This window comes from Dermochelys coriacea, chromosome 8, assembly GCF_009764565.3.
Source record: "Dermochelys coriacea isolate rDerCor1 chromosome 8, rDerCor1.pri.v4, whole genome shotgun sequence".
Taxonomy (NCBI): Eukaryota; Metazoa; Chordata; order Testudines; family Dermochelyidae; genus Dermochelys; species Dermochelys coriacea.
Window position 1 is genome coordinate 12,762,358 of NC_050075.1, and position 26,903 is coordinate 12,789,260.

The 26,903-nt window shown below is 39.1% G+C and overlaps 1 protein-coding gene across 6 annotated transcripts in view; it reads left to right on the forward strand.

Annotated features, from left to right (window-relative positions):
- CDKL3 (cyclin dependent kinase like 3) overlaps nt 1-26,538 on the forward strand; it is a 36,978-nt gene extending 10,440 nt beyond the window's left edge. Inside the window, exons 7-15 of one of the 6 annotated variants that reach the window (XM_043490816.1) lie at nt 5,441-5,529; nt 11,034-11,187; nt 11,985-12,062; nt 14,357-14,556; nt 15,527-15,620; nt 16,591-16,753; nt 17,702-17,799; nt 20,560-20,654; nt 22,682-26,538. In XM_043490816.1, the coding sequence (XP_043346751.1) occupies nt 5,441-5,529; nt 11,034-11,187; nt 11,985-12,062; nt 14,357-14,556; nt 15,527-15,620; nt 16,591-16,753; nt 17,702-17,799; nt 20,560-20,613 (930 nt within the window). In that variant the 3' untranslated portion in view covers nt 20,614-20,654; nt 22,682-26,538. Of the gene's footprint in view, nt 1-5,440; nt 5,530-11,033; nt 11,188-11,984; nt 12,063-14,209; nt 14,557-15,526; nt 15,621-16,590; nt 16,754-17,701; nt 17,800-20,559; nt 20,655-22,681 lie in introns of all 6 variants that reach the window. The other 5 variants (XM_043490814.1, XM_043490815.1, XM_038412106.2 and 2 more) reach the window with 5 other exon arrangements.
- Nucleotides 26,539-26,903: the final 365 nt, after the last annotated feature.

The window sequence follows — 26,903 nt, forward strand, 5'->3', positions numbered from 1 at the left end:
GACCAGGGTCCCAGCGGGGGCTAGCTGAGGTTACCTAATTAGGGTGAACTGCAAAGAATGGGGCAGGCAAACCCCAAAGCTGGTGGATAATTCAATACTTAGATTTACCAAGCCAACACTAAACCGCTTGTTATACCTTACTGGTTACTCATAAATCCAAACAACACGGTTCCCTTGAAGTAACCCAGCCTTAGGCCTCCATCCAGACACCCAAGTCAAATATGATGAAGATTTCTAAAATCTTATTTCGTCATATAAAAGAAAAGGTTCTGCCAATCCCAAAGGAACGGACACATTACCTCCCAGGTTCAGAGTAGCAGCCGTGTAAGTCTGTATCAGCAAAAAGAACAGGAGTACTTGTGGCATCTTAGAGACTAACAAATTTATTTGAGAATAGAGACTGGGAATGGATGAGTCATTACACAAAGTAAAACTATTTCCCCATGTTATTTCTCCCCCCCATCCCACCCCCCACTGTTCCTCAGATGTTCTTGTTAACTGCTGGAAATAGGCTACCTTGCCTGTCACCATGAAAGGTTTTCCTCCCTCCCCCCCTGCTGCTGGTGATGGCTCATCTTAAGTGATCACTCTCCTTACAGTGTGTATGATAAAACCCATTGTTTCATGTTCTCTGTGTGTGTATATAAATCTCCCCTCTGTATTTTCCACCAAAAGCATCCGATGAAGTGAGCTGTAGCTCACGAAAGTTTATGCTCAAATAAACTTGTTAGTCTCTAAGGTGCCACAAGTACTCCTTTTCTTTTTGCGAATACAGACTAACACGGCTGCTACTCTGAAAGAAGGTGTGAGTAACAGTAGGGAGAAATTAATTAAGTTTAGGTTTTGTAATGACCCAACCACTCCTAATCTCTATTCAGGCCTAATCTGATGGTATCCAGTTTGCAAAGTAATTCCAGTTCTGCAGCTTCACGTTGGAGTCTGTTTTTTAAGTTTTTTTGTTGAAGAATTGCTACTTTTAGGTCTGTTATTGAGTGACCAGAGAGATTGAAGTGTTCTCCTACTGTTTTTTGAATGTTATGATTCCTGATGTCAGATTTGTGTCCATTTATTCTTCTGCATAGGGACTGTCCAGTTTGGCCAATGTACATGGCAGAGGGGCATTGCTGGCACATGATGGCATATAATCACATTGGTAGATGTGCAAGTGAACGAGACCTTGATGGTGTAGCTGATGTGATTAGGTCCTATGATGGTGTCCCTTGAATAGATATGTGGACAGAGTTGGCACCGGGGTTTGTAGCAGGATTTGGTTCCTGGGTTGGTGTTTTTGTTGTGTGGTGTGTAGTTGCTGGTGAGTATTTGCTTCAGATTGGGGGGGCTATATGTAAGCGAGGACTGGCCTGTCTTCCAAGGTCTATGACAGTGAGGGATCGTCCTTCAGGATAGGTTGATGCTCTGGAGAGGTTTTAGTTGGGGGCTCTGGGAGCCAGCTAGTGGCATTCTGTTACTTTCTTTGTTGGGCCTGTCTTGTAGTAGGTGACTTCTCAGTACCCTTCTGGCTCTGTCAGTCTGTTTTTTCACTTCACCAGGTGGGTATTGCAGTTTTAAAAATCCTTGATAGAGATTCTGTAGGTGTTTATCTCTCTCTGAGGGATTGGAGCAAATGCGGTTGTATCTTAGAGCTTGGCTGTAGACAATGATTGTGTGATGTGGTCTGGATGAAAGCTGGAGGCATGTAGGTAAGTATAGCGGTCAGTAGGTTTCCGGTATCGGGTGGTGTTTATGTGACCATCGCTTATTAGCACTGTAGTGTCTAGGAAGTGGACCTCTTGTGTGGACTAGTCCAGGCTGAGGTTGATGGTAGGAAATCGTTGAAATCTTGGTGGAATTCCTTAAGGGCCTCCTTCCCATGGGTCCAGATGGTGAAGATGTCATCAATGTAGCGCAAGTAGAGTAGGAGTGTAAGGGGACGAGAGCTGAGGAAGCGTTGTTCTAAGTCAGCCATAAAAATGTTGGCATACTGAGTGGCCGTGCCAGTACCCATAGCAGTCCCGCTGACTTGAAGGTATAAATTGTCACCAAATCTTAAATAGTTGTGGGTGAGGACAAAGTCACAAAGTTCAGCCACCAGGTTTGCCGTGATGGTATCGGGGATGCTATTCCTGATGGCTTGTAGTCCATCTTTGTGTGGAATGTTGGTGTAGAGGGCTTCTACATCCATAGTGGTTAGGATGGCGTTTTCTGGAAGATCAGATTGACAGAGCCAGAAGGGTACCGAGAAGTCATCTACTACAAGACAGGCCCAACAAAGAAAGTTAGACTGACCTCACACTTGGTAAAGCAACCCCCACCCTTTCATGTATTTATATCTGCTCCTGCATTTTCACTCCATGCATCTGATGAAGTGGGTTCTAACCCACAAAAGCTTATGCCAAAATAAATTGGTTAGTCTCTAAGGTGCCACAAGGACTCCTTGTTATTTTTATTCATTAGGTAGTCTATCACAAACTTCAAAGATACATATAGACAATGACATTACTTCACCCAAGATTAATCTAAATGTTAATATTCCCTTTTGATCTCTGAATTAGTAGCTATAGTGACAGACAGGAACTGTCTGTTTACATGGGTAGCATCTAAGGTACACATAATCGGGTATCACTTCTAACTTCTAACAATATAGGTTTGCATTTCAAAGTTTTAGCCTACTTACCCATAGAATGGTTCTAATTACCATTTCTAACATGTCTTTAAAGGTTGGCCTTGGGTTAGTTAGTCTGCAAGCTGTTTAACCCTTTCTGGCCATGAGTTATATTTTGTATAAGATTTGTTGCAATTATATAACAGTGGTAACAATAATGATTTGCATAGTTATATTTTAATTAGACAACGTTAAACATGTACAAGCCAAAGTTTCCTCCAGCAAACCCTTAATGACCCAATCCATCCATGTTGCTCTGTTTAGAGCTGGCATTGAAAGTCAATGGGACTTATGCTCTTAAGTCACTTAGGTGATTTTTGAAAATTCTACACAATGCTATACATATATGTACTGTTTAATTACTGTATTCACTACTGTACAATTACAGAGAGTAATAGTGGGGAAAAATGAATGCATTTTGTTGGAATACAGCAGTTCTTTCTTTGGCATTGGAAAATACTGCTGGTTTCAAGAAAATGAAGAATCTCATTCATTCAGTGAAAGGACCATAAGCCAAGTTTCCTTTAAGTGGATGAATTATAGCACTCACAAAATGAATGATTACACAGACTAAAGTGGGTATAGTGTTGCAGGAGTATTCCATTCTTCTCTGCCTAGCTCTGTTGCATTGTACACATCCCTCAGAATTCCAGTAGGAAATCTATTGTGAGAAGAAATTGCCAATAGTGCTAATTGTGGTGGTTTTGTGATACTGATATATTTTCAGAAGGGTATAGGTTATGACTACTAAGCTCATTTCATTTGTGATCAAAGGCAGCATTGAACACAAGCCTCAGGGGAGGGAGTATAGTTTATATATTGCATCACTTCGGCTCATCAAAGCTTTTTTTTTTTTTTTTTTAGTTTAATCCACAAAATTTGAGAGAGCAAACAGGTGAATTTTTATTGGATTTTTTTTGTAGCTCTCTGTGTGTCTTTACAGAGGCAGTATATAGGAATATTGTTGAACAGACCCATCTCAGAACTACTCATCCTGATCATCTAGTTAGATGGGGATGCAGGACATTCTCCATTTGTTAGGACCCATTTTCTAAGTTGGTCACTCCAGAAAATAGAGTTACAGATGTGAGACATAGAAAGGCTGTGGTAATAGAAATATTGACAGCAAGATCTCTGGCAACCATGTGAACTGTTTGGTGACTTCTCTACTGGGTGCAAAGGTGTTAAATCTCCCAAGACATCTAGAGACAACATCTAGTAAGTGGAGAGGATTGTGGTCATGTTAGATACATTTAGATTACTAGGGTAAAGATCTAGATTGATGGCCTTATGGTAGCTTTTTCTGAAATGCTTCCCACTCCTTGCTTGGGCAGTGAGACAGAAGAAGCTTCAGACTCTCAGTGCATAGATGAAAATAAGGTGTAAAGGAGAGGGATTTACATTTACTGGGCACCTAGACCCCTGCGGAAGGAGGAACCTATATAGAAATGATGGGCTTCGCCATAACCAAAGTGCTGGCAAAGGAAGCTACCAGACTTTTGGTATATTATTTAAATGAGGACCTAGGAGAAAACTAACAGGTGCTGAGGAGCACTCTGATTGGACAAAGACATCTGGAAGACATGGATGTCAGTAATACAAACATAACTCTGCATCCCATAAAGGATAGGACATAAATTATAGAGTAGAGTAGAAGAAGGTCATGTTGAGACTAGTTAGGTAAATTCGAGAATAGCAACAAGGTATCAGAGTAAGGAGTTAAATGAACGTAGGCACACAACCAAAAATAAAAATGGAGGGACCAGATGTTTGGCCAGTTAGTCTTCTTTGATAGTGCAAAGCGTGAAAGTTGACCTAAAGAGAAAGCAGATGAGCCCCCTGGTGGGAGAGAATCCCTGGATGGCGTAAAGTTGCCAGAACCTGCTCTACGTCACTTTCTTCTCCAGCCCTCTATTAGGGGGCAGGAGGAATATGCTGGGGAAATCCTCAGCCATTAGAGAAGTCCATAGGGGACCATTCCAGCCAATATAACTTAGAGTAGCCCTTGGGCCGTTGGCTAGCCCAAGTATCAGGAGGGCATAATGATGGCTTAGAGCCATCTTTCAACCAACTGACATTGAGCAGAGTTTGGTTACAGCTACAGATCTGTTCCTAAAAATATCTGTACCAACATAAAAAGCTTTACAGTGAAAATAATTAAACTAGATTGTGTAGCAGTGGAAGAGGACCTAGACATAATAGGCATTATTGAAACATGGTGCAATGACAAAAAAAATCAATGGAATAATGTTATATAGGGCTTTCAACTGTACAGGTAGAACAGATTAAAGCGTAGAGGCAGTGAGTAGTGTTATATCTGAAAGATGCTTTAGACTCTAAAGAGATATAATTTCTAACTGCAGAGGACTATACTATAGAATCTGTATGGATACAAATCTCAGGTTTCAGAGTAGCAGCCGTGTTAGTCTGTATTTGCAAAAAGAAAAGGAGTACTGGTGGCACCTTAGAGACTAACAAATTTATTAGAGCATAAGCTTTCGTGAGCTACAGCTCACTTCATCCATCCGATGAAGTGAGCTGTAGCTCACGAAAGCTTATGCTCTAATAAATTTGTTAGTCTCTAAGGTGCCACCAGTACTCCTTTTCTTTTTGCAAATCTCAGGTTGTGTGAGTACAAATATACTAGCAGCCTCTGAAATGCAGTTATTTGTAAGCTGGTGTTATACTATTATCACAGACAGTAATAAACAACATTGCTAACATTATGCGGTATGTGATTTAAAAATTCCTTCTAAAATAACCTCAAATTTTTTACAGGCTTGTTTACAAATGGATCCCACTGATAGGATCTCATCTACAGATCTGCTGCAGCATGACTATTTTACTAGAAATGGATTTATTGAAAAGTAAGTATTTTGTTGGCCACTAAAACATAAAAAGCCCTAGTTTCAGATTTTTATCATTTATATGATTTTTGTAAGAGCTACAGTAAATAGGGAAGTACATGGTAGACAAATATACAAGGGTAATAATTTAGAACAAGTGTATTTTTTGTGAAGCTATAGGAACATTCAATGATTGACTGTTTTATCCCTAAGATCTAAAAGAATTCAACATCCCTGCAGGTAATAGATCATGATGAAAGTTGTGCTTCATTAAGTACTTGTGCCCACTCTGTCCAGTTGGTGGGTCTAGGGTAGCTGAGGATATAATTACAGCTGTTCTACCTGCCAACAGTAAACCAGAAATGGGAATAAGAATGGCAGTGTCCCCAAAATTGAACATAAGATTTTTAGGAAAACTGTTCTATAAGATAAACTGAGAAATCTTAGCTATTATGGCCTCCCAAAAGGAGGCCATAATACAGGGGTGATTTCACAAATTCCGATCATGTCCCTACCTCACTGGGCCAGATCCTCAGATGTTGTAAGTCATCATGATTGTGTTGACTTTAATGGTGCTATGGTGACTTACACCAGCTGGAAGATCCAGCCCTTTGTCTGTCATAAAGGAATCTCTGTTAATTCTGTATAGGTCACAGAAAGTGAATTTTAACCCCTGTATGAGGTATGATTGAATATTCCTGAGCCTTTATATAACATAAAACAAGGGACATTATACTTCTTTGTAATTTTTATTTGCTTATTTGTACAGCTGGTATATTTTATAAAAGTAAAAATAGCAAATTAAATGGAAGAAATCCTGTTATGCAAAGCACTGATACAATTACAGAAAATACCGTCAAGAACAGAAATAGTAATGTATGAAGCTACACGTCTAACTAGAGAAACAGTACTGTATAATTATACATGGCGGTGGTTGCGCTGTCTATTATTAAGGTTGCCCAACACTTCTCATTATAAGACCCGGTTTTCAGTTGCTTATGATGTTGCCAAACTTTAACTGCTTGGGCTGCAATTTTACATGCCAGGTGTTTACCACTGGCTGAATTTTTCTCAAAAATTTCAGCAAAAATAGTTCTGTTGCTTCTGAGACTGAAGCAAGGGAAAATATGTTGTTTTGCCTGTGTCAAAAAATTCTGGCAACTTTTTTCTTTGAACAGCACTGTAACACCTATGCTTTGAGAGCAGGGACTTAAACTTGTCTCAGGGATATGCTTTTTGCTATCAAAGTGAAAATTCATCCAAGTATGAGCAAGTTATAAGCCTTTGCAAAATCACAGTTTGTGTGTGCTTGAGACTTCTTTGATTTTAGTTGCTAAAACCTCCAAAAATTCCATCCTCCCTGAGCATACTTCATCCACTCAGAGCTCCTAGAGCATGTTCCCTCCAGCCCAAAGCTCAGGGGCAAAACTGGGCTTTCCCTGCAATGGCTCCCATCTGCTCTGGGCTGAGGTGGGGCCAGGCACTGATACTGAGAGCTGGGAGCCCGTCTCTTCCCTGCCCTCAGTGAGCCCTGGTCTCCTTGCTGGCACCCAGGCAGCATGGAGGAGGAAGCCATCTGAATCAAATGCAGTGGGGACAGACAGAAGCTGGACCGCGGGGTGGGAAAAGAGTAAAAAGGGGCAATGAGTCTGTTGAGACTGGGACTGGAGGAGGGAGAGAAACTGAGACTGGCTGGTCCAGGGCCGGTGCAAGGACGTTTCGCGCCCTAGGCGAAACTTCCACCTTGCACCCGCCCCCCCCCCCCCGGAACTCTGGGGCAGCTCCCCGCCCTCAGGTGCCTCCTCCCGCGGCAGTTCACCTCCGTCAACCCCCTCGGCCCGGGGAGCCCCCCTGCGGCAGCTCCCCACCGTCCCCTCGGCCCAGGGAGCCGTGTGCAGCAGCTCCCCGCCGCCGCCGCCGCCGCCCCCCCTCGGCCCGGTGAGCCCCCCCTGCAACAGCTCCCCTGGGCCCGGGAAGCCGCGTGCAGCAGCTCCCCGCCCCAGCTCCCCGCCGCTCTGCCTCCTCCCCGAGCACGCCGCCGCTTCTCCCGCCTCCCCGGCTTGCGGCGCCAATCAGCTGTTTGGCGCTCAAGCCTGCGAGGGAGAGAAGCAGAGCCGGGCGGTGCTCAGGGGAGGAGGGGGAGCAGAGGCAGGGAGCGGTTCCCCTGGGCGCCGCCACCCCCCCGTTACTTGCTGCAGGCAGCCCTCCCCGTCCCGTCCCGTCCCGTCCCACCTCCGCCCGCAACCACTTGGCGCCCTAGGCGACTGCCTAGTTCGCCTAGTGGTTGCACCAGCCCTGGGCTGGTCAAGCAAACTGGGGGTGGTAATTGTGGGGAAGGGAATGCTGGAGCTGGGGAGGAGAGTCTGGGACTGGAAGCTGGAACAGTGGGGAGTGAGAGGCTGGGCAAGGAGATTAGGATTGGATGTGCAGATGGGGCGAACTAGGAGTGGGAAGGGGAATTAGAGCTCAGAAAGCAATCCCAGAATGGGAGAGTAGGACTAGGATGAGAAACTTGTGGAAAAAATAGTCTGTGAACATGTTATTAAAGACTGTATTGTAAAACATGCACAATAGGTCCGAATTAAGGTTGCCTTAATTCTGGCATTTCCTAACCTTTTAGAGCTTGATTTTGCAATCTTAAAAATGTTCATATGAAGTTTTTTGTATGTAATACAATGTATGTGTAACAAAATTGACTTAGCATTGCTGTTGAAATCTTAAATTTTGCATTTCCTTATATTTATTGAATTTAATTGTGCTAAAATTACTTAAATAAGTGTTGCATTTAATTGTCTAGGTTTTTTTTTTTTAAACTAAGCAGGTGTGAAAAAAGTGATTGGCTGTACTTAACAGTGTTAGCATTTAAATGGTCACAATTAGATATCTTATAATTTGTTAGGGCTAGAAACAAAATCATTATACCCTTGGAAAGGGAAATTACCATCTTTTTGTTGAGACTCTTTTAGCCCTATCTGATTGCAAGATATTAGACCTTAAAACTGTCATATTTTCATCTATAGACAAGCTGTTTTAGGCCACGTTTAGATTTTTTGGGCTCTCTTTCGCTCTTGTATGTTGAAGTCATGGTAACTAAGGCATCTGGATTCACAGGTGGATGAATACCAAAAATAGTTCCAGTAGCATTTTAAAAACTCTCCAAAGCACTTTGGAAAATACATTTTCTCTGATATATACAGAGGACATGATGTTGTGGGTAGAATAAAGGTTTTATCAACATTCTTCTGGGATAGCCTGTATAATTCACTCTTAGCTTCATCACTCATCAGTAACACAGCCATTCCTAAAACTTTACATTATACCACACTCCTTTTATATTACATCACCGTGGCCTGCATTTAGATAGTTAGCCACCTGTAAGGCCTGGCCTGATGCCCACTGAAGTTGATCCGATTTCTTCCATTGTCTTCAGTAAGGCAACGCCTACACTATAGGCCTGAGCTTTTGGGCACACACATAGGTTTCTGAGGTTATGAGCTGGGGGGCGATTCCCAGTTTGCATACACATTCTCTCACTAGCTCTCAGTGAGCTAATGTGCTAAAAATAGTAGTGGAAGCATGGAAGCATGGGCAGTGGCAAGTGTTGGCCTGGGCTAGCCAGCCCGAGTGTGTACCCACAAATTCTGGGTGGGCTTGTACTCGGGGTGGCTAGCCCATGCTGCTGCTTGCCACTGCCTGTGTTACTGCAGCTACACTTCTGATTTTAGCATGCTAGCTCAACGAGAGCTAATGTGAGTATGTGTACCCAAGTGGGGGATCACACCCCTATCTCCAAGTGTAGATATAGCCTCAGTGTTGAATCAGTTGTATAGAGAACAATAGAAAATGCACAAAGAAGTTCAAAGCTTAAATGTTACCGTTTCTATGAGGGGAGGGGCATAATGGGTGTGCCACTTCGCAACCTCAGAAACCCAGGGGTATGCCCAAAATCTCTGCACACTCAAGTGCCCATTAATTTGTGGTATTACCTGTTTTGCATGCATATACATGGCAGATTTTTTGTACATTGCAAAAATGTACAGATTTTTCCCAATACACACACCCTCAACGAAGCAGGCAGAATGTCTACATCTAACACACTACAGCAGCACAACTGCTGTAGCGCTTCACTGGGTATGTCTACACTTAAGACGCTACAGCTGTCTACACTGGGGGTTAGGTCACCTTAACTATGTCACTCAGGGACATATTTTTCACACCCTTGAGTGACGTAGGGAAGCCAACTTAATTTTTTAGAGTAGACAAAGCCTGAGTAGACATGACCTTTGCTGAAGGGAGGGCTTCTCTTATCACTGTATCTTATCCACCTCCCCAAGAAACAGTAGTTAGATCGACAGAAGAATTCTTCCATCAACCTGGCACTATCTACCCTATGGGTTAGGTTGGTATAGCTATGTCTCTCAGGGGTGTGGATTTTTCACACCCTTGAGGGATGTACCTATACACATGTAAGTTTCTAGTATAGACCAGTCCTAAATGTTTGGTTCTTAAGAGCAGTTGTGTACGATAATTTAAATGTTTTAGTTTCTCTGTGTTGTAGTTTTGAGGAGGACTAGTGTCAGCCACCTTTCTCAAAACTGATTTCTAGTGGCCAGAAAAAAAACAAACAAAAAACATGAAATTGAATTAATGGTTTGGAATAACACTATACTTTTCAGTTTGGAAGTATAACTAACTGCTAATTAGTACAGTGAATGTAAATTAGACATGATGCAAAACAAGTGTGTGAATTAGATCAGTAAAAAGAAAAGGAATACTTGTGGCACCTTAGAGACTAACAAATTTATTAGAGCATAAGCTTTCGTGAGCTACAGCTCACTTCATCGGATGCATTTGGTGGAAAAAACCACCAAATGCATCCGATGAAGTGAGCTGTAGCTCACGAAAGCTTATGCTCTAATAAATTTGTTAGTCTCTAAGGTGCCACAAATACTCCTTTTCTTTTTGCGAATACAGACTAACATGGCTGCTACTCTAATTAGATCAGTGTGAACTTTCCTTTTTCAGGATTAATTCTGTTGGTGTCAAGTATTTAGCAAAAAAGAATTAAAGCATCTATCAAAAATGTTGCAAAACTGGCTAGACATATGTTGAATCAGTCAGACCTAAAAGGGATTTTGTTAATGTTTGATGCCAAGAAGTTTTCTTGAATTTTAGAACAACAATAAATAGACTGGTATATAATTTGTCAACACTAAAATTGAACTCTCTAAACGTGAATAAATTTTGCCTTTTGCAAAAGACTTTCTAAGGAACATAATGTACTTATTAGCAAACATTTTTTTAAAAACCTTTGTCTAAAGAGCCAAAATCAAATTTGTAAAAGATATGTCCTTTATTGACATGCTTCATAGTTTTGCCAAATATAGTTGCATCATGCATAAATCTGTTCATGACATATTTGGCAGGTAAATTTGTTAATTAATGGGTTAGGTTAAGTACTGGCCATAAAATGTTAAGGGAAAAACTGTATGTATGAAAATAAAAAGAATATTTCACTTTATCAGATTCTTACCAGAACTGAAGGCTAAATTATTACAAGAAGCAAAGTTAAATTCTCTTTCAAAACTCAGAGAGAATAATAAAGAGATTGAACTAATAAAAGATGAAAAGAGAACTATTCATATTATTGCCTCTCGGAATGGTCCAGTGGTTGGGAAGGTGAGAATTAATTTTCTTAAAATATGTATTGTTGCATTAAATTGTCATCTTAAACTGTATAACTACAATATAGAGGTACAGTAGAACCTCAGAGTTACAAACACCTCAGAAATGGAGGCTGTTTGTAACTCTGAAATGTTTGTCTGAACAAAATGTTATGGTTGTTATTTCAACCACTGTATGTTGACTTAATACAGCTTTGAAACTTTACTATGTAAAAGAAAAATGCTGCTTTCCCCCTTTTTTTAGTAGTTTACATTTAACACAGTACAGCACTCTATTTGCTTTTTTTTTTTTTTTTTTTTTTTTGTCTCTGCTGCTACCTGATTGTGTACTTCTGGTTCTAAATGAGGTGTGTGGGTGATGGGTCAGTTTGTAACTCTGGTGTTTGTAACTCTAAGGTTCTACTGTAATAGATTGGACTGTGTCTCTGATGTCAGTGTAGTTAGAGTAGGAATGAATTGGTCTGTTACATTTAGAAAAACAAATATTATCAAAATGAAACAAAATTGTTAATCCATTATTTTATATTTTGATAAATTCATTGGGACCCTGATTCAGCAGTCAATCCTGATTGAGCAAAGCACTTAAGAACATGCTTAACTTTAGGGATAGACTTAAGCACATGCTTAAATACTTTGCTGAACTGGAGTCTAGATATCTGTAGTTAGAGTAAATCTGATGAAAAGATGATGAAATAAGCAAGGGTCCTATGTGACTTCATTTAGATACCTTTCTAATCTGTCTGCTAGCTACCTGTATATATAACACTTTCTATTGCCATTTATATCTTACAGATGTTTTGGGACAACAGTATCGAGGATTCTTCCAGTTTTAAACCGGTCCTCAAACTAGGGAGCAAGGAACATTTCTTGGTGACTTGCAAGTTATTATTCGTATTGTGGTAGCACCAAAAATGTTCTAGGCACTTTCCAAAGACAGATGAAAACACATACCCTGCCTTTAAAGGAAAGTTTGAGACCACTTTATTAGTTGAGGAATCCATAATATTAGTGTTGTTCAAAAACACCAATAAGATACAAGTAGCAAGACTGGTACTGGAACAATTTGAGAACCAAGCAGTGAGGGGCTGAGAGGAGAGATGATCCATGAGAGGCTATTTTTGTTATGAAGTGGTCCCCATGATGAAAAGGTAGGAGAATCACAGTATTCCAGAAACAAATAGTACTATATTAAGGGGACACAATCAATCTGAAATCCAGTCAATTTCAAAACATGAATTAAAAGTACTTTTAAGTACTAAGTCTAGATCTACTGGCAAATTTTGTGGTTTTGTAATCACACTTCCCTATTTGTAAAAATGTTTTTTCTATTCTCTGTTGCCGTGTGAATGACGACACAAACTAAATAAGAGATTGACTGGTTATAAAAAGTGGAATTGACTGTTCACTAAGTACTGTCATAATAAAAATAAACAAAAAATAGATTATTATTTTTTCTCTAATTGCTTATAGTTACAGTAAGTAATCTTGGTTGTTACTTGAAGTGTAATTTTTATGTTGACTGCATGTCCCTTTAAAGCATAGTTATAGCCTTTTATTCCCCTAGCTACACTTTGCAGGTATGGATAGGTCCTTTAATTCCGGACTCCAGTTAGAGTGTTAGAAAAATATGTTCAAATCAGCAGTCTAAATTTAGTTCACATTTTGTTTTTCTTAGGCCACATCCTATTTCCTTGATGAAGTCATATATTAAGGTTATTCTGCTGATGACATTCTGACCAGAAGCTAGTTGGCTACTATGTTAGGATCTTGCAGCAGGTAAGTGATATTTTCCCCTCTCCTTCCCTTCTCTAGGTCTAGCGAGGGTAGAAAGAGAGGAAGACCACAGTGCTAGGGCTCAGTTTGTGGGTGGGAAGCCAAGAATATAAGTGAGTCCTCAGCGGGAAGGAAGCCTCGGATAGGACAGATGGGTGCTTCTGCTTACACACACATACACACTCACGCTCTCTCTTTCTCCTGAGTAGCTCCTGCTCTGTTCTTTCCTCTGTTGGCAGCATACTTCCGTCACCAACTGATCTACCACCTGCAAGAGACAAATTTGGAGAACAGGAGATTAGCTGGTGAGTGGAGCAGGCTACTGCTGGTCCAGGGAAGGGAGGCCTAGGAAGGAGCTGGCTTCTGGCAATAGACCCAGAACATTTCAGGGATAAAGACTCTCCCCCACCACTATGTATAGAAGTGGTTGTTTGGCCTGTCAGCAACTCCCTTTTCTGCATATGCTTGGTTCATTTGTCCCACCACCCTCCAATTAACCCTAGGACTGTAGTCCTCCTATAAGACATACAGCAAGAGTCAAATCAAGGAAAATATGAGGAAAAACATAGTCCTAGTAGCTTGCTAGACCTTCATTTAAGAGACGGGGGAAATGTCACTTACCTGTTGTTGCAGTGTCCCTATCTGCTCTGGCCAGTCACCATCAACAGAGTAACCTCAGCCCCTGAGCAGACAGGGCTGGGAAAAAGAAAATAAGATCTCACATTAAACTACTGACTTGAAACTTATTTGTTGTTGTTGTTAATTTTAAGCTGTAGCTAGAGTTTTATTCTGACGTGTGGCTGCCAGGTTAAATAGTCCTTTCATTAACACTTCCATTTTTAAAAGTTTTCAAGTTATTAAATGGCAAAAGAGTCTGCCTGAAACAAACTTCGTGTTAGAAATACAGTTTATGTTTCCCTCTACTGGGACAGCAATATAATAGTTTATTATTATTTATTTTTAAATGATCTTGCCACCTTGGTACATTTGATGTTGTCATTTGGTGCTTGAATTTGAACAAATGAATTTACAAGTTCTAAAAATCTTTGATGGTCTGAAAAGAGCCTTTGGACTCCCAAAGCATAAACAATGGTAGGGTCCAGTCCTACAGGGCAATAAGCACTCTCCACTCTCACTGAACTCAATGGGAATTGAAAAACACTCAACACCTTCCATGACCTGGACCTAGCAGACTAAATTAGGTGACATATTATGTTTCAGAGTGTATGTATATTTTGATGTAGTATCTGTTCCAGGATATTGAAAAGGACAAAAAATCAAAGGACTTAAAAGTAAAAGGTACAAAAGTGAAAGGAGGGAAACCAGAGATTCCAGAAATAAAAAAGATTGAACAAGAAGATGCAGTTAATCAGTGGGCTCCTTCCTCACAGAATCCTCCCAGTTTTCCTCAAGAGAGTAAACCTACAATCACTGAGATAACCACCACTGCAGCAGCTAGCAACGATCCCAGCGGTGTGAAGGAAGATCCTCCACTAATAGCAGTTGGTACAACAATGCCACCCATCAATCCAAATTGTGGGAACCTTACTACTGCAAATTTCAATTCACTCTTCCCACACTCAAATACAAGGTTAGAGCCTATTGCTTACATAATGAGGTAGTGTTTGAATAGATAGTCACTCTTTAATTAATAGAAATATCTTTTGAAATTAATTCACTTTTACTCACATTTACGAATCTAGTGATGGTTTGGTTAAATGAACAATCCTTTCATTTGTTTAATATGCGGTATGACTAGGGCTAGCTAAAGGCCAGCTATGGCTGTGACATTTCACAGTGCAGCCCACATCGCTGCTTCATCTTAAGTACACAGATGGAGCCCACAGAGATGACTTGTCCTGTCATGGATTGAGCCAGGTCAGGTCTCTTGGGTCAAAGATAGGACAAACTGAGATCAATCATTTCTACAGGCCACACCACTATTAAAATGAGAGTAACTGTTCTTTCAGAAGAAGAGGGTTCTTGTAATCTGCTTCCCCCCCCCCCCCCAAATAAGATGTAGCCTTTTAGCTTTTGACTAGTTGGCAAGTGGTCCTCTGGCTGGAGAGTGAGCACTGTAAAAGTGGCTGCAGCATGGTGGTGGGCATCTGTGAATATTATGGGAGATGGAAATAGATGCATGGAAAAGTCAGAGGAAAGTCTCAAGGCAGGAACTCGTGCATATAAATCCTTGCCCTGACAGTGACTCCCTCTATGACCTTAGATCCGTAACCTTAGCTTTTCTTTTGTCTGTTTCCCTTCTGTACACTAGGGATAATATTTCCTATCACTATCAAGAATGTTGTAAAAATTAATTAGTTAATGTTGTTAAAATAATTAAAACATGAAATATAGTGTTTAAATACTAAGTATTACTATTAAATGGCAGTCTCCAAAGCTGTGTTGAGTTATGTCTGTTCTCAGATGCCAGACACCACCCCCACCAACAAAGCTAGTTTAGAATACATTTGTGAATGTGCATGTTTGTTTACATAACGAGCACATACAGCACTTAACTGATAATTAATGTTGCATATTATAGTTGTATTTCTTTGTCATAGGCTACCTGAAAAAGCAAAGAAAAGAAGAAGCCCTTGGCAGTCAGTGGGACAAATAGGTACAAACAACAGACAGGATGATGGGACTCTGGCTCAAGTATGTTTACAAAACTGGTCATTTAAAATTAAACCCTTTCTGCTCTCTTCCATAGTATTCTGTATTTCATGCTACTGTCTTATCTGTTTGTACTTTTCCTGTTGACATATAAGACTTCCATGTTGTGAAACTCTTATTTAAGGACAGGCCTAGTTGTTTCTGGAGACTCCCAGCTGGTGGAAGGGGCAGGGGATGTGGAAGGGTGTGGGGATGGAGGAGCAGCTCCAGAAACTAGAGTAAAAGAAATTCAGACTCTGCATGAAATCCCGGACCTATTAATGGGTGTTTCACCATTAATGTCAGTGGATCCAGGATTTTGCCCTATATTCCTGAGACAGTTTTACACTGTCACGAACATCTCTCGCACTAGTGTCACTGTTGGGTTTTCTCCATGATAATCCTTGACCAATTACCAATCATACCTTCATCCCAAGAACCCCACTTTTTGGCAATAACAAATACACTCATTTCCCTGCAGAGCTCACTTCCTATCTTTTATTGTGAAAACGCTGGTGGGGCCAAAGAATAACACACGTTTTTATTTTGGTGTGTCTCAGGTCAACTGACCATTCCCACATGCAAGGAAGTATGACAAAGTAATTGTATGCTTCTGTTCTTCATTTTTAAATTGGTAAGGTGGCAAACAATACATGGTGATGTAAGTGCCTATGTCCCTGAATACCACCACCTGCAGGGGAGCAAGAGCTACATTGTGATAGACCTTTTTTGAAAGATAAAAATTCTAAATGTTCTCCTATCCCATAATGATTCATAACTGGTAGTGATACATAGTTAGCTTCCTCTAGCATATGAAGTCCTTGGCTTCTGGAACATTATTGAAGTTTGAACTTTTAATATATTTTACTTTGTTTAGTTGCTGGCAAGCTCTTGAAACATGTCAAGAAAGATATAGGTAACAGCCATACCCATATCACATACAATTTTAAATATATTGTGATTTTCTGTTTAGACTCAAACAGAAAAAGTCACACTGTATGAACGAGCTGCTCAGATGGATCAAATGGCCAATATGAACCAAAAGAAACGCAGTATTTCAAAATCTGAAAAAAAAGACATCCATTTCCCAGAACTGCCAGTAACAGCACAACAAAAGGAGCTGAAAGGAATGGAAGGTATGAAATTGTAATTGGCTTTTGCTGTTTGCAAATCTGCATCAAGTGTCAGTTGAAGAACAGGGTTAATCTAACCAAGACTTAGATACCAGTATGTGATTTTTGGTGGAAGATGCTGAGAAAAAAAATACATCAGATTGGACAAAATCACTGCTGTGCACTCATCTGAGTCTTTGGACTGGACAAGCGTCCTCATTTGCAAATTGAAGTTAGCACCATCTTTTAAATAAGTCATTTATTTTTAACATATTAAACAAACCTTAAAAATAGAGTTTGGAATTTTTTGTCAGCTTGTTTTATTTTATTTGTATTTCCACGTATGTGAACTGCCAGACAAATGAGCTTCAATCAGGATTTCTAGGGAAACAAAGATATCTTCCATTGTTGTATGCAGTTATGTTGTAACTGTGCTGGTCCCAGGTTATTAGCGAGACAAGCTCAGTGAGGTAATATCTTTTATTAGACCAGCTTCTGTTGGTGACAGAGACATGTTTTCGAGCTTACACAGAGCTCTTCTTGAGGACAAGAGCTCTGTGTAAGCTCAAAAGCTTGTCTTTCTCAACAACAGAAGCTGGTCCAAGAAAAGATATTACCTCACCTACCTTGTGTCGCTATGGAAAACAATGACATCTAGAGACTAGTTCAAGTAACAGCAGCTGTGTAGCCAAATGGACACCCTTAGTAGCATATCCATAACTTGGTTCTTGTAATTAAAATGATCACAGTCTGAATTTTAAATGGGAACTGTATCTCATATTCAGTGCTCCAGCATACAATAACTGGTTGTCTTCTTCTGTAATCTCCACACTCAATTTTCAGTTTTTTTGGGTTTCTTGTTCAACACTATTTCAAAAATAACCATTTAAACATAGAAGATGAAACTGAAGGAGCATGTAGAAAGGAAAAAACTACAATATGCAGAAATAATAAGGTATCTATTTGTAAAAGTTAAACAGGTAAAAGTGCTGAAGAGGGAGTCAAAGAAATCTGAAGTATCTAAAATACCATCTTTACTACACGTGGATCAGAATCAAGAAAAACAAGAGGTAAATTAATATGGTATGTTTGTTTAGTAGAGAAATGGTGTGGGTTGGGCTATTGACTCACTATGTGAACATGAGGAAAAATTACTGTCTTGTGTCTTAGTAAACCTAGCTGGAAATTGGATAAAAACTTAAAATCACAAGCTCATTAAAAACTAGATGTTGTATCTAATATACATTTCCCTTGTTCAGTAACTTACAAATAAGTATGTTGCATAATTAAATTTGTAAATAATAGATAGCAGTTATTAGCCATATTTCTAACCGAATGCATCCGATGAAGTGAGCTATAGCTCATGAAAGCTTCTGCTCAAATAAATTTGTTAGTCTCTAAGGTGCCACATGTACTCGTTTTTCTTTTTTGCGAATACAGACTAACACGGCTGCTACTCTGAAACCTATTTCTAACTCAGTAACTGAAAATATAACTCTACTGCTTCAGAATGTAATACATGATTAAGAATTGGAACTTTACTTAAGATGAAGATAAATGACTACAACTGGCAAACAATGATCTACTGTCAGAATCCATGACTGCAGAGAATATGTTGAACTTAATACACAATAAACCAGTTCAGACCCTGTGTAACCAGATGCTACTTTATTGACTTTACTAAGCTGGTCTTGATTCTGCTCACTATATCACCAGATACTCCTACAGAAAGTCCTTGCTTTCCATTTTCTTACAATGCAATCAAAATAGGTAAGAGTTAAATGCTACTGTGTGGAAGGTTCAGAAGCAGATCTGCCAGTAGTCTGAGGATCTCTGCACTCAAGCAGGGCATCAAAAATCAATCCACATCTTTCCCTGCTTGTAAAGGGAAGAGGTTTCCAAATTTGCATTGCAACCAAACACAGTAATTATTCACCCCAAAGCGAGACATGTCTGGGGGTGGATATAAGGATCAGAGTATGACTGTCTAGTTGCCAAACACAGAACAAGTTCCTTCGCTATTCCTTTGCTATTTCCCAACCTAAATTTACACACAGTTGTAATACTGTAGCAGTTTATAATTTTGAAACATTGTACAAATATTAACTAATTAAACTTCAGAATATCTCTGTGAAGCAGCAACGTAAGTATTATTTTCTCCATTTTCCAGAAGGGGAAATTGAGACCCAGAGAAGATAAGCACAGGTAGCTTGCCCAAAGAATCACTTTGAATCAGTGTTAGAGCTGGGATTAGAGTTCAGGAGCTCCTCGCTCCCAGTTTCATTCTGTTCCAGTAGGTCATGCTGCATCTCAATATCATAATTAGGCACTATCTGAAATCCATTTGTGTGTGCGGAGGAAGATCAGGATTTCAATAGATAATGCATTGTTCCATAATGGATCATTTTTAGCATAAACAATATTTAACAGAAGGGCAATATCTTACAAACTGTCACCAATAAAAAGAATAAAAGTCATGCATCTCCAGCGGTGCTGGAACAATTTGTATAGTGTGGGTTCTAAGAGCCATTGAACCAAACTGTAAATCCTATATATGATCTAGCACCTATGTGCATCTCTTGTGCTAGACATTCCATTAATTCATGTGTACTGTCAGCAACAGATTAGGCTTTAAAAGAAATTGGGGAAAGCACAAGGGTTGCAACATTTGTGGGCATGTCAGTGAATCAAATAACATACCAAACTCCTCCTTTTTGGCTTTACCATGCTAGATCACATGTTTATGAAATGATATGAAATATTGTTTTACAGTAAGAAAGACTGAAAAAATAGATTTATTTGCAGTCCATTGTAAAGTGTATGATTATAAAGTGTGTAACTTAAATGTATTGCATACTTGGCAGTATAACCTTAAACTCTCTGTACCTCAGTTCCCACATATATCAAATGGGGTAGTCATCCTTACATAATCTTCACAAAGCACTTTGAACTCTATTGAGGAAAAGTTCTGTATAAATGTCAGCTATTATTAAACAGGCTGTATCGTGAGCTTCTTACTCCATTTTTACTGAGGTCAGCTCCCACTAAAGCCAGTTACTACTTACCTGAGTAAGAGCTAACTGAAAATTGAGTAAGGAACTAGGGATTTTTCCCATTATTATTTGATTGTATTTTCCATAATTTTCAGATTTCATATATTTACATAGTGAGAACTGAACTGTGCCAGAAAGGAAAATTCATGCATCTTCAATGATATAAAAAGCTTCAATAGTACCCTAGTTTCTGTGGATATACACTGTGAAGAATTGTTGCATAACTGAGTCCTAGCATCTTTGTGCAGAAATATTACAAGAGTCAAGAGTAAAGCTGAACACAACTATATACTTTTACATCATAGAGCATTATGGGACAATGTTATATATTTGGAAAAATCTGACATTGAATGAAATAATTGAGGATGACAGTTGAATGCCTGCCCATTCAGTTCAGTACCTGCCCATTACACCAGTAGTTGATGCCAAGTGTCTTATCTGGCTGGACAGGTGGAAAACAAAAGACAGCACTGTCTTAAATGTCAAGGGCTTTAATCTTCATCATCAGATAGGATCTGATGGAGGAAATGAGAAATAAGAGAGTACACTGCTTAATTTCATCAAGCTTGGGTCTCTAGTAGCTATTCACACTAGTGAAGAGGAGTTTGGGGAATGGTTAAAGGCATCATTTTCCATTGATTCACAAATCTGACGGCTTTTAGCAGTTAGTGCTGCAATGCAAAAACTGTTAGCAGATAAACAGTGTTAATATAAAACTGAATAGATGTAAGAATGAATAGCCAATCAATTAACATTCCTTATCAATTTATTTTTTAGAATACTGGAAGTACACAAAGTGAAAATAAAACCAATCTGCCAGATGTAGAATAAGCAGTGTAGAAGCATGAAGCTTGAGAGACTGCAGAATCACAGTACAGTAAAATCTGTGCTTTTCTATTTAATCTTTCATAAATGAAGATAATTGGATAATTCTACAGAAAATTTTATAGACTTCATGTAATATATGGTTATTCTCCAGGAAATTACTTTAGAATGCATTGGTCCTAAAATTGCTTACATAAATGAAGCGTACATTAAACTTTTATGAAATCTGAAACGCACAAAACTTATTTTTGAAGGCTAAGTACCAACATTAGGCTCCTTCTAGTACTGATGTATAAAATCTGTACACCTATCACTACTGGATGTCCAGCTGATCTAAGACTGGCTAAAGGTTATTAATTAGTCTGGCATTTTGAAAGAGCCTGTTACTCTTTTCTCTGATAGATGATGATTTGAGACTTCTGTAATAGTGTACCAGATAATAATGGATCATTTGATGTGTTCAGATGCTTTAGGGTAATGTGGGCCAAATTTTCTGTCTGTTTAATTTTAGCACCCATTTTTTCCAAACAATTTATTGTGACTGCATATGTGATCGTGTATACATTTTGCATATGCAGATTGGGCATTTTAATGGCCAGCTACCCCATTTATAGATTGTTTGCGTATGCAAAGTTGACGTATGTGCACTTTATGTACAAAAGTAGGTACACAAAATCAGATGTCAGGGTTAAAAACCTGGCCTCTTGTGTTTTCTGGTTTATTATTTTGGATGGTGAGCTGCACACATCCTTTGCTCATTAGGGTTGTACTTACCATTTTTGTTGTAGTTTCTGAAAATAAAAGAAATTAAATCCAGACATTTATGTGCTAAAAATATTCATGCTCTTGGAGTAAGCAATTGTTAAGATAACTTACTCTTGGTGTAACTCTCAGTAAAATTATTTGGCTCACAGAAAATTCCTGAGTTAGAACAGCCAAGACAGTCATTTTAGCTCACTTTTTAATACTTTATCATTTTAAGGGAAACCAGTTGCAAGGTGGAAAACATTTTCCTTATATGAACTTTGAACAAAGCCATTGGGATAGGTGTGAAACTTTAAACAATAGGTTTCTACAGCGCATTGTTTCACAGCTACGTCAGCTTTTTATTGATAAACGGGTCTGGGAAACATGTAATAACAAAAAAGTTAATGTTAAAAGGGAGAAGGAATATATTTCCAGTATGTATGCAGAATATAACCAAGTTCTTGTTTCAGCTGTGGTATTACAGTATCTGCAGAGAATGCTACAGTTAATTGTCCATCTATTTTTTTTTTTATTCAAGTGAACCATAAGAGTTCATTCTATGCTGAAACTTGTCTCAGACAAGGAGTATTTTTAATAAATAAATTGTTTAGGTGTGTGTGTAATTCTTAGAAATAAAAAGGCTTGCTCAGTTTATAGACTTTTTGTGTTCTGAAATATTATTTCAAAATCTTTAATGTAGTTAAATATGTTTTGCAAGCTGACAGTCCATAACATGAATTGGCCCTTGTGGTATTTAAAACAACAAAAATATATCAAGCTTCTGACACTATAGTAATGTTTTAACCATGTTTCTCTAATTTGCATGTCTGACTTAATTTAACACATTTATGGATTAACGACCCATTAGAGGGATCAGTATGCTTATGTAAGAGGAACCTGCATAGCACTGCAAGTTTAACAAATAAGAGCATGCATCTGTGCAAGGGAAAATGTACTCCAGGAAAACAGATGCATACTGGAAGAACAGAGAAAGATAACAGATCATTAATAGATATTTTGTATTCCTTATTGCTATTTCCTATGTTGCTAATCCTGCCTTTATTGACCATAGGCCATATTCAACAACAACGTAAACAGTTACACATCATGTGTAAGTGTGTGTGTGAGAGGTGAACTAGTGTAAATCTGAGTGATTTGGCATTCAGTGGGTGTGCAAAATGAATGTAAATTGTATGAAGAGGGGATGGAAGGATAGGTGGCATGTCAGGAATTAGGAAGCACATACCAGCTCTTCCTGCTCTAATTTCTCATTTTAATTATTACATATTTTAACTTCTCTATTAACTATATTTATTTTATTTTCCAGAAGGTCACTGGAGCAGCTGGAAAAGTTGTTACATCATCACTGACTGGATGAATCAGGATTTCCTTTATTCCTTGGCTTTGTCTTTTTTCCAAACTATTAGGTCACAATAAACTGGAGGAGGTGAAGCTCCCTCATACTATACATACAAAGCTGTAGCATCAAAGTTTGAAGTTTCTAAGTACTGTAACAACAATTTAGCTAACTGCAGCAATGGTTTGTAGTGTATCCTCCACACTGCAAGGAGGGAGAAGAAGCCACTGAGTACCTTATTATGAGGACCCTCATTCTCCTTCTTGTCTTTATCCTTAGGAGATAAGGAAGAAAAATACTTAGTAGTAAAATATGTAAAATTTTATAGTGAAAAGAAACCAAATGGAGAATTAAACATAACTTAAAGATAGGTATTTGGGGCTAAGGGAAATCTAAAGAAAAGAGTGGAACATTTAAAAAAGACCCAACATGTAAACTTTATTAAAAGTATCTGTTTCACTTTATGGCTATTTAACATGGTGGCTGTTTAAATCTAGCAATTAAAATATAATATTTAAATACTACTAACATTTTTAAAAAGCAGATTTTATGGTAGCAAAGCAATCAAAATTAGGTTACTTGAGAACAGTTTAATTGATTTTTATTTAATGTTTGAGGCATGCAAGATTAATATACCAGGGTCCATACAATTTTGCCTTGCTATTTGCTATAAGCCAACTATGCAGCAGTGACACTCTAGCTCTTCTTAAGCGTTGACAGGTTTAAATGGGAAGTATTTGACTGACAGGCACTAATTATAATAAAAACATGTTTTTGTGGGTTGTCTCAGCTGTGAATGTGAATTAGCTGTACAGTCCGCCCCCCACAATGCAGATTTGTTGTAGGCAAATGTGTAATATCACGAGCGTGTAGCCAGCAGCTTGGAATTTCTGTTTTATGTGTGCTGGATGATCCTTTGCCACCTCCTCACCAGCACTGAACCAATACATTCCCAGAGTGTACCCACCATTATACACAGTGCTCACATAGTGGGGATATTTGAATTTAGAGATGAGAGACTATGCTGAGATTTGAAAGGTTGGGGTGTTATTACTTAGTGCTAGATCTCTCAAATATCAGCCTTTTCAAACCTCTCCTGCTGCAGGGAACCATTTCTTACCTTAAATGTGTTTTGGGGGATGGGTGTGCATGGTGTCTAGTAAGCCCATTGCCACCTATTCTGGAAAAGGCCTTGGAGTTGGAGGTCAGATTTGGGAGGAAGAAGTGCGCTTACCACACACCCAACCCCAATACAGAAGATGGGCAAACATTCACCTAGTGTACTCTGAAGATCCTCAGAAGAAAGGGACTGCAGCTATGAGGCTCAAAGACATGGTGCTAGGGGGAGGCTGCAAGAACAAACAGATAAAGATTTTCCAGTTACAATCGCCTATTGCATAGAGCGCTGGACTGGGACTCAGGATACATAGGTTCTATTGCTAGTTGTGTCAAGAGCCTGCTGGCTAATCTTGGACAAGTGACTTTGCTATGCCATGCCTCAATTTCCCCATCTGTAAAATGGAGATACTGACATCCTTTGTAAATTGCTATGAGACTCTGATGAAAAGGGCTTATAAGAGCTAGGTATTATTAATTGAAAACAGTCAATTTCCCCAAAGAGGGCCAATAGTTGGACTCTTCTGGAAGTGTGTTTGCCCATCCTTGCAGGAAGAATAGCATACGACTATGTCCACCCTGTAGAGTTAACCAGTGTAACAACAGTGCTATCAAATATCATAGATATAGGCAGGAACTTCCCTCAAGGCAAAAATGTTCAACTGAGAATAGAACTGCATATGTGTGTAATATGAAAGCAACCACTATATTCACAAGTATTTGTTACATGTATTGTTGCAGCTACGGGCATGTTTCTGCTCACAAGTTTACAGATCATGATTTGTCTTTGGAAGACTAACAAAAAATTAGTGTTCTGATCCTAAAAGGTGTGAGATATTTATTCCTCTGTGCCATTCTCTGAGTTTTTCTGCAGAAAGAGTGAACAAATACACTAGAGTGTTAATTAAACAGAAAATAAGTGGGAGAGCCAAGAACAGAACCTTATGGTCTCCTGACTCCAGTCCAGTGCCCTATCCACTAGACAACACAGTGTCTGTTGTCTGCCACAAATGTACTGTATGAACTTCGACAATTGTAAAACCTCCCTGTGCTTCAGTTTCTTTTCATTATAGGAGTATTTGGAAATGTCTTTCATTAGTGTTTGTAAAGTGCTTGGAGATCCTTGGATAGGTGATGATAAATAAGTCCATCTTAAGACATGAAAAGTAATTTTTCTGCTCTACTCCACACTGATAAGGCCTCAACTCCAGTTTTATGTCCAGTTCTGGGCATCACGTTTCAGGAAAGATGTGGACAAATCGAAGAAAGCACAGAGGAGAGCAACAAAAATGATTAAGATATAGAAAACATGACCTATGAGGAAAGATTGAAAAAAAAAAATGGATTTGTTCAGTCTTGAGAAGAGAATACTGAGTGGGGACATGATAATAGTTTAAGTTCATAAAAGTTTGTTATTAGGGGAAAGGGAAAAAATTGTTCTTGTTAACCGCTGAGGAGACAAGAAGCTTAAATTGCAGCAAGTAAGGTTTAGGTTGCACAGTAGGAAAAACTTCCTGTCAGGAGAGTTAAGCACAGAAACAAATTGCCTAGGGAGGTTGCGGAATCTCTGTTGTTGGAGGTTTTTAAGAACAGGTTAAACAGACACCTTGCAGGAATGTGCTAGTTATTACATTGTCCTGCCTTGAGTGCAGGGGACTGGAATAGATGACCTCTCAAGGTCCCCTCCACAGTCCTACACTGCTATGACTTTATTAATAGTATTTTTTTATTATTACTCACATACAGGCAAACTCAGTGTTGTTGAAAACGCAAACAACTTTACCAATGGCACTATAGTTGCATCCACTTATGCCAGAGGTTAGTTTGTCTCATTATCCTCTATGACCCTCAAAGTCATTTCCACAGAACATAATAGTAATTTTACAGATGGAGTTAAAAGGAAATACAGTTTAAAGCTGCATAGGGTATGGGGTTTGTCCCTTTAATTTCTTTCATCATTCATCATCGGACCAAATTAATTCGTTGTGCAACTTCCATTGGAATAAGCGTTATGGCAGGGCCTAATTTAGCCCACTGTGGGTCTTTTGTGTTCAGTCTCATGCCATTTTTCATTAGGATTTCATCCTTGCCCCAATGTCTGCATATTGGAGGAGTTTCCTTTGTATGTAGAACACCTTACTGATCAATATTATACCAGTTATAGGTGAGTTCCTTGGGAGATGAGCATTATGTCAGCCACAGCTGTAGCTGGGTGAAATGTATTGTGAAACATTTGCTGAAATCTCACTCTAGCTCAAGAATTTTTCAGTAGCATCTAGTGCCCAAAAAACCATATCACCGAGGAATTCCTCATTTAATGAAAACATTACCTGACATCCAGGAGAACCCAGCACAGTTCCAGTGCTACTTGTGAAATGCATGGCTTTATTTTCAGATGCTTCCTCCTCTGTTAGCCATAGAACTTAAAACCCCACCTCATCTGCATTTGAGTTATACATAAGGCAGCTGCAATGAGCATTCAGGATTGGTAGCCATCCAACAGTAGCATCCAGCCAGAACATGGAGAAGCCCTATTTGGATATTATTGGTGAACAACCTTCCCACATACCATCTTCTTGGGGTATTGTGATGACATGATTTCAGCTATGGGCCAGTCTGGCCCTTAGAAGAGATTTCATCTTTCTTCTAAATCCTTTTCTTTCACTCAAGGAGAACTCTGTGCTTCTGATTAAAGTTTGAACATTCTTAAATATGCCTGAGTCCTTTAAAGTTATTATCTTCATTAGTAGACATTCATAGATACTAAGGTCAGAAGGGACCATTATGATCATCTAGTCCAACCTCCTGCACAACGCAGGCCACAGAATCTCACCCACCCACTCCTGCGAAAAACCTCTCACCTATGTCTGAGCTATTGAAGTCCTCAAATCGTGGTTAAAAGAGATAGTTTGTTAATATCAGCCTGATTTGTTTTAATATGCAGTTAGGATACATTTTTTTGTTCTATATGGTAACTTAAGGTACATAGTGGAAGTTGAATGCAGCTTAGACTAGCATGGATTTACACGTGAAATATATTGGCAGGAAGAAACACCATTCTTTATACTGAACTGGT